Genomic DNA, 8,980 nt, shown 5'->3' on the forward strand with positions numbered 1-8,980 from the left:
CTGACCGAAAGAACATACGAAGTGGAGGTCAGTGATTGAGCATTCGTAAACAAACAACTACACGCGACTACAAGAAATCAACAGCAATTTTACACTTCAGACAAAGCTTTATCAATAAAAACAAACGTCATTAAATGACCCATACTTTCTTTAACACATTAGGCAGCCAGCAATCGCAAATGTATATAAAATAAATACAGCATTTGTCATATTATCTACCAGCACAATCTTAGTGTGTCTTCTGCAAAATAACAACATTTCCACTACCAGAGTTCAGGGACCTACAATACACAACGAGGAAGCAACTCCCAACAGCTGATTTACACATCTTATAAACAGTGATTTTTTTCTGGCGGAGCGGAACGCCTTTTTGTTGTATTTTTCATTACATAACCGAAAAAGTGTTACGTTTTTTCTTCGACTCGGTTTAAGCCTTGAAAGTCTTAATAAAGATGACGAAAAAGAGGTTAAAAACGACAAAATTCCCACCATGTACTGGACACTAATCATTTTCCTGTCTACTATAATATAGTCTACACAGATTTCCACGACCTTTTTCTCCAGAAGAAAAGCAGTGAGTAAGAACTATATCTGGTCAAATACCGAATTTGCTCGCATACTTTGCGCCACCGCGTATTTTAAGCACCCTATTTTTTAAAGGATTATTTTGAACTTTAATTTTGCTCCTTGTATTTTCCGCACACATTCTACGTACAATTGTTTTTTTTTTTCAGTGTAGTATGAATTTTCCTCCCCTAACTTCCGTTGCCAATATTTTCATTCCACGGCATTTTTCATTGACCAGTATCCAACTCATCTATCTGCTTCACAAAGAAACCCTAAACAACGTTACTTCAACACTGATGCTTGCTTGTCCTTGTAAATAACCTCTAAGGGCAGTGACTGTAACAAGTCCGAGAACAGTAAATAACATTCGAGGTTCCAATACCGGTAATCCTAGTAATGTTAGTTTTACTGTTTAACAGGTATCGTGCAGTTGTCACCGCAACATGAAGAATGCATCGATCAACCACCTATAGGCCTATAAACTCGTACAATGTGCTCAATTAAAGACTACCTATTGAGAATGCTACGTCTGCTATGTATTTTGCATTCATTATGATTGTCATACACCCAATTTAATTATTATTTATAATTCATGATTACCAGTAGTCTTAGGTGACAAAAGTACTGTGTTCTTAATTACTATATACTTGAATAAAACCCAGATCAAGAAGTCTAATTTTAAAAATTTGCATATTTTTACGCACCCCAATTTTTCAAACAGCCAGAATATATTAAAAAGTGCGCAAATTACGCGAGCAAATATGGTAATTAGGAGAAAAGTCGAAACACAGAAGTCAAAAACCATTAATTCAGTACCAAGAATGCTAAAAATTTGTGTCTATGTAACTACATTGAGGAAGTAAAATTTTGCTAGCAATTCAACATGCAAATACAGAAAAGAGAATTTTTAACATCTATATTTTGTCATCTACGCGCCAAGTTTTCCAAATGCCAATGTCCTTCGTTAGTAGTGGAATATTCCTTTAGTAGTTACGAAATCTGGTGATAATACCTAGCTAGATACATAACCTCTCTTTGCATGTCGACATTATCTTACTGTTAATATGAGAATTCACACATCAGTGTTACTGTTCATAAATGTATTAACTCGTGTGAAACATGAATGGAGGGCTAACAAAGCATTGTATATTAGACAGATTTGAAGTTGTAATACAAAATGTTCACACAACCTCTACATATTACATTTCAACATGTTATCACATGACTTGTCAGCAGAAAATGAAGTAATCTGGTTAATGTTGCACTGTCTAAGTTTCAAGGTTATTAAGAAAAGTTATTCTCTAATTGAATTTCTACCCAGATCACAAACATTTCTGTCTGGAAAATAATTATCCAATGATTCTTTTCTCCCACTTCTGCTCATGTAGTATAGTTCCCAGTTACAAAATTCAGCAGATCAGATTTTATTGAATATTCATAACCCAGTGGAAGTAATGTTCTGTACATGTTTTAATATTTTGCGTTTTCCTCATTTTGTCTTAAATGCTGCACTGTGCTTTATTCAATCACATGACCACATAGTATCACTATTTGCGATTCCATACTGTTAGTGAAAAATCTTCACAAAATTAAGACCAATAGTCTATGTAAAAAGTTGATAAACAATAAAATTATGTCGACCAACTAGTGCATTGAAAGGAAAAAGGACTAAATTCTTGCACCAGATAAAAAATTAACATTCGTGATATTCCTGGCACAATTACAAGTTGGAAATTTTGAATTAAAAATAGCATAAACAGGCATTTAAGTAGGCAAAAGAAAAATTGAAGCATTTATGTTGAATTACCATTTCCGGAAACTCGCTACCAAACATTTCAATTCTTAATTCAAAATTATCTGGCTAGGCCTACATGACTTTGTATAATTGAACCCATTCCATTTTTACAAAATATTTAAGAAACAGTCTGTAAGCTAGCCCACCTGAAAGTAACCTTAATGTAAGTCAGGTAGGCCTATGTTATGATAATTTCACACAATTTGTAGGAAATACCAACCAAAAATTTACAACAGTCGCAATATGAAATTAAATAAAATGCCAAAGCCAACGTTTACTTATTTTCATGTAACTTTGTATTATATATTTGCGTATAGGTAAAAAATTATTCGTACAAAGAAAACCAGACATCTCTTTCGAATTACATAAGTTTTTACTAATTGGCTGGTAGTGATTTGAATATTTGATTGAAACAAATTTTCTATAATTTACGAACCGAAGGTCAGTTACATAATGGCAGTTTGAGATGAAAAGATACCACTGTCTAATGCAAAATGGACAATATTTCAGCTAAAATAAGTTTTTTTACATTAAATGGAAATTTCCTACTAACATTACTAATGACGTTCTTTCAAGATGATTCTTTAGCAAGGGCTATTATGTATGTATATATGACACACATGTAAGAAAATGCACATAACCTACATATAACTCAGTCACTTCATTCAAGAACCTATCCTAAATTCTAGAATCAGCTCAACTGATTCATCACAACAATGCTGCATTAAGAGATTATGTAGTGGTGGTGGTGGTGGTGGTGGTGGTGGTGGTGGTGGTGGTGGTGGTGGTGGTGGTGGTGGTAGTAGTAGTAGTAGTAGTAGTAGTAGTAGTAGTAGTAGTAGTAGTAGTAGCAGCAGCAGCAGCAGCAGAGTTGCCAAATTCTCTCATCAGTAATCTGATGATACTACATTCCTACCTAACGTAACTACACATGTGAATTCAATTTGCAATACGACTGATTTTATTCGTTTAATGTGTTTTTACTAATCATATAGGGGCTAAACTTTTAATTTTGTTACATTTTTGCTAGATTATGAAATTTCCTTTGAATTATTAATACAATCAGGAAAAATAATGTCATATTACAACCAGATCTCTACAGAAATCCAGGATGTCTGGCAACCCTGTAGTAGTGGTAGTGGTGGCAGCAGCAGCAGTAGCAGTAGTAGAGTGTGAATTAAGATTTTTGATGAGGAGGGGATAGATTCCTAGATAGAGAATACCATACCTAAAATTAGGCTATTACTATCCTCATTCGATACAGCTCAACGCTTGGTCGCACAGAGTTGCTTGTCTTGCATCTTGATTATAATACCATAATTATATCCATGAGCAGGCTTAAGATAAGATGTGTAATTCCTAAGTTACTGATTGTTGTCAGCTTGCCGGTGATGATAATGCATCAGTATAATTTTTTTTTGCTTACTTTATACTTTATAAAGTATACTCATATTAAAACAATTATATTTTGTGAGTGGGGGGATAGAAGTTATCCTTGGCAGGAATGTTAATATGAATTTATGAGAGTGGGATAACTTTCCAACATGGGAGGAAATCCCCTCCATCCCCCCCCCCCGTTAAGTCACACCCTGGTAGTAGTAGTAATAGTAGCAGTCATAGTAAAAGAAGACTGTTTGAGTAGTGAAAGGTAGAATAGGAGGTTAATGTGATATGACTATCTAAAAAGAATATGTCAAACCAGAGAACTTAATAAAAAAATGACTAGTAGAAGAAAAAATGAATTTATTATTTCCTGTTACAATATAACTTAATTTTCATGACAGAGTTGATGCTAAGTTAATTTTAGACTAACACTCTTCAGTGTTATAATTATTAAAGATTATTATTATTAAGATCTTGTAAAATGGCAGACCCATCTCCATTCATTAAATTTAGAGACCAAAAAAAATTAAGAATGAGTAGGGTTACAACACACTGGATTACCATGGTTGAACGAGACAAAGATGCTATTGATAGACGACTGAGGAGAAATAAAAAAATTAGCTATTGTCTTATTAGCTTTGAGCAAAGAAAACCTATTGCATTGCAGAAATCCGTTAATAGAATAAATTATTATTATTATTATTATTATTCATGTTTTTGAATATTTTTTCAAAGATTGTTTTGATATAGGTTAAGTTACTTACTGATGATTATCTTTAAGAACATTTTCTATTTTCTTATACGAATTTTTTTGTGCATATAAAAGCATATTTACCTACTTTCAAATACAGTAATTGTATCATATTTTGATAAATGTATTCTAAGAGCATTCCAGCGATAAGTACCGGTTTATTCTTCAGCCGCTGGCTGGCATGGTGGTTGAGCGACTGCCAGCAACCAGGCCCTTAAACTCATGGCGCTTCACCGAATTAAAACTTATATGCATACTTTGTAATATGTTGTATTTAATATTGATTTTTATATGTTATAAAGGGTGCGGCAAAACATCCTCCCTAATTTAAAGTTTAAATAAAAGACAGATGGATCAAAATAAGGAAACTTTATTAATATCTTAACAGTGGGAATTTTTCATTTTTTGAATAACGTGTCTCTCAAGTGGTGTCCTTCACTATCAATGCAGTGTTGAATGCGACTTCTGAAATTTTGCATCACTCTATCATTTCTTGAGGAATAAGACCAATTTCTTCCTGTATTGCATTTCTTGAGTCTGGCAAAGTCCTCGGCCGATGTTTGAACACCTCAGCCTTAAGATGGCCCCATAGAAAAAAATCGCAGGGTGCAAGGTCTGGTGATCGTGCTTTCCAGGGAACGTCGCCACATGAAGAAATTAAGCATCCGGGAAACATCTGAGCAGCAACAACGGAATTATCACTTACCAGAAACGATACCACAGCGTAAGCACCTTCTTCACCCGTTCACGGCATAGTTGGAATCCGTTACAGATTACAATTTGCATTAATTGAATGTCAATTCCGTATATTTAATGTCCTATTCAATTCTTGTTGTTTTGCGCAAGTCATTTGATATCGCTATGGCAACGCATTAAACCTAAATTTCCCACTTTTTAGATAGAGTTCATATTAATAAAGTTTCCTTATTTTGATCCATCTGTTCTTTATTTCAACTTTAAATCAGGGAGGATGTTTTGCCGCACCCTTTATTAATAAAATTACAGAATTTTGTACTCACTCGCATGACAGTAGCTGCTGGAAGTGTTGACCATTTTGTGCTAAACAGAGTTCACATCTAGATTTTTATTTATGGGGAACACAACACAACAGAATATATGCAAATAACTTTCTCACAATTGAACAACTGAAAGATAACATTCGTGATGCAATTAGACAAATCAGTGCAGTGGAGCTCATGAATGTGAACGATGATTTTTTTTACGGTGATGCGAATTCTGTATAGCGAAAAATGGTCAACACTTCCAGCAGCTACTGTCATCAGGGTGAGTACAAAATTCTGTAATATAACATATAATTTATTTAATGTTAAATACAACATATTATGGTTAGTAAGTATGCATATAAGTTTTAATTCGGTGAAGCGCCGTGAGTTTAAGGGCCCGGTTACCGGCAATCGCTCGGGCACAGTGCCACCCAGTGTCTGAAGAATAAACTATTATTTATCGCTGGAACGCTCTGTAATCCAGCATATTTTAACATTTTCCTCGTAAAAAAAATTAATCTTTGAAAAAACTTTAAAAGTAGCCTAACTATATGGCCAGCTGACATTAAGACCTTACCTAGTTTATCTACTAAGGCAACAGAAGAAACTCAATTTTCTTTATGGTTTCTCTCCACTCTTCTGACATGGGCCTCCTACTTTAGAAACTAGTCTCTTTTTATGAAACAATTACCACTTTTTCAACTACGCGCCAATAACATGTGATTTGAAATGAGTTTTTCTCATTACAGAAGTATCTTAAAACAGTCATCCCTTATTTCAGCAAATCAACTTCTCAAAAATTAATGCAGCTTACATAAGCCTAGACCCAATGCTACGTTTTACAAATTTTAGTAGGTACATGTTTTTGGGCACATTTTAAGGGCACAGTTGCATTCCTGAGTTTTTAGAGCATTGACCTCCAATCCTAGTTATTAGTTAACCCTTTTAATTTGTTTTATTTGCTATTATTCTTACAATATGAATGAAATACACCTAAGAAAAGAAGTTTATTTAAAAATGTAAACTTTTTCAGTATTGAAAATCTAAGCTACAAATAGGCTAGTAGACGTGATCTTGTACTTTTAAGCATTTTATCAATATCTATTATTTCTGTAGCAAATTGTCCAACCAGTTACCTTCAATGTGAATTTTTTGGAGCTCCAACCATACACAACGAATAAAATTCTTCTTATATTCAAGATAGACAGATGTATGGTGTTGGGAAGGGAATAATGAGACCAGTAACAGTATTATTCGAATTTGGGCTATTTATTGGTAGACTATCGAGATAGCCACTTGAATGGGTAGGGTGCACTGACCCCCACACCCAAGTTTTAAGAGCTTACTCTGAATACAAGAACATGTGAAATTAACAAATTTAACTCAGTGGTTTTCAAAGACACTAATGGTTGCAGAATAATCTTTTAATAAGAAATAAGTGTGAGTGTACATTTCAATATTAATAAAGACGGAAAGTAATTGCCTTCATTTCAAATTAATGGCGAAGCTATATATACGTTGGTAGCGTTCAATACTCAGTGGTACTGTACTGTAAGTACTAGAAAGGAATCTTCAGAGATTTGGAAAGATTTAAACACTTAAGTAAGCGTAAGTGGAAGGTGGACTTGGAAGAATTTGAACACTGAATAAAAAGTAAAGGTCTGACTTCTCCATAACCATTTATAGCCTTAATAATTTCATAACGAACTCTGTACTCTTAATATGTGAATAATAAAATGCAATGTATATTTCATATTGTGTGGTCATACACAGAACATTGTAACAGTATGGGATTGAGATGCTATTTTCGTTGCATGCAAGCTAAATTTATGCATATGGAATAAAGGTCATGGGTCTCAACAACTCGAAGAGTTCCAAAAAGCTCAGTATAGGAAAGAAAATGAACAGATTTCATATCGACAAAGTAAACAAATTTTGCACATCTGATATATATAAATATAACAGGAAAAGAAAATTTTAAGTGAATAAATAGCTCACTTACACGTAAAACATTTTACATGTGAATTGAACAAAAGTGCTGTTCAGTCCACTCACTTGTTGTAATTAAGTTATTTAAAATGCTTACCTGATGTGTTTCGGTGATTCTTGAGGCCGATATGCGAAACAGTGCCATTTTTATTGCCAATTTTTGCACGCCGAGTCTGCAACCTACGTTTGCCGCAACAGAAATGCCACAGAAGAGAGCGGCTGAGCGCGTCACGTGATTTTATGGAAGTTGTCTGTAGTATGGTAGATGTCAGCACACACCAAAATCAATGACCACTACGTTGCCAACCGCACAGAGAGAAATCACCTATCATCACTAGATCATTATTATCTCCGTTTCTGTTTTCGACACCGCAATTTTCATTGTTTTGAGTTATGAATAATACATTTACCGCCAAAGTGTAACGATGTATGAATATTCGTAACTGTATCACAAAGAGTTAAATTAATAACGATTATTGTGATTAGGTAGGTAGGCTAACTGCCAAAGTTTTGCAACTGCGATTTACGTCATTGCACACGTAACAGACAAAATTAACAGTTAACAAGACAAGACGGATTGCGGAACACGTAAAGAAGTTTCTGTTCCATGAAATGAGAACATGAAATATTACTCATCAAGGGACATGCTGTAATGGCAGAATTTATGAAGTACCTATGTATTTAATGCAGGCACATAATGAAGATATGACACAATACACGAATAAGCCTACTATTGTTACCTGTAGGTCTACTTGTATTCCCCTAACAATGGTAAGTCAGTAAGATTAAGAATTAATTTGCTCACCCTTAAGTGTTGTTAGCATGATAAATGAAACAGCTTTTTACACTGGAGACCCGAGTTCAAATACATTTGTGATGTATATTCTGTGGTTTAGTTGTACTGTTTAAGTGAGTTCAGTCTCTGAATAAAATATATGGACGAAAAACTGGAGTTTTGTTCACGGTTCAGAATTATGTTTTGACATGTAATTATTGAAAATAAAATGATTGGTATTTTCATGAAAATACAGACATTTAACAAATCTTCGAAAATAAATACGGACGGCAGGATAGACCTTCAAAATACGGACGTGTCCTACTAAATACGGACGTTTGGAACACAAGGACTCCCATCAGACCGAGTGGGAGGCAGATAAATCTCCACTTCCCTCTCGAGGATCGAACCCGGGTTGGCATACGCTTCACATAGGAAAGATACAATGTATTTATTGCAGCTCTAAACAGAAAATTAAACGACGCCGTTCCACTAGTAAAATGCAATTCATTTTAAACGAGAAGGGTGCCTCTCCAGAAATTTGTTACTGCAGACATTACAGGCATGACATGTATATGATACATCGGATGTTTTAGATAAAGACATTGCAAAGCATGTTCATGCTCTCGGGTCCCTACCACTCGGATGGAGCATGGAGTGACCGCTTCCACGTACCCAATGCCAGCAGTACGCTGCGTGTATCTTTACCTCTTCGT

The 8,980-nt window shown here is 34.6% G+C and overlaps 1 protein-coding gene across 1 annotated transcript in view; it reads right to left on the bottom strand.

The window, feature by feature from the left end:
• Positions 1–7,745, bottom strand: part of kdn (citrate synthase) — a 60,587-nt gene extending 52,842 nt beyond the window's left edge. The window contains exon 1 of the mRNA XM_069839155.1: positions 7,587–7,745. Within this exon, the coding sequence (XP_069695256.1) occupies positions 7,587–7,634 (48 nt within the window). The 5' untranslated portion in view covers positions 7,635–7,745. The remainder of the gene's footprint in view (positions 1–7,586) is intronic.
• Between the last annotated feature and the right edge of the window lie 1,235 nt (positions 7,746–8,980).

The sequence above is a fragment of the Periplaneta americana genome, chromosome 11 (assembly GCF_040183065.1).
Source record: "Periplaneta americana isolate PAMFEO1 chromosome 11, P.americana_PAMFEO1_priV1, whole genome shotgun sequence".
NCBI classification, from domain to species: domain Eukaryota; kingdom Metazoa; phylum Arthropoda; class Insecta; order Blattodea; family Blattidae; genus Periplaneta; species Periplaneta americana.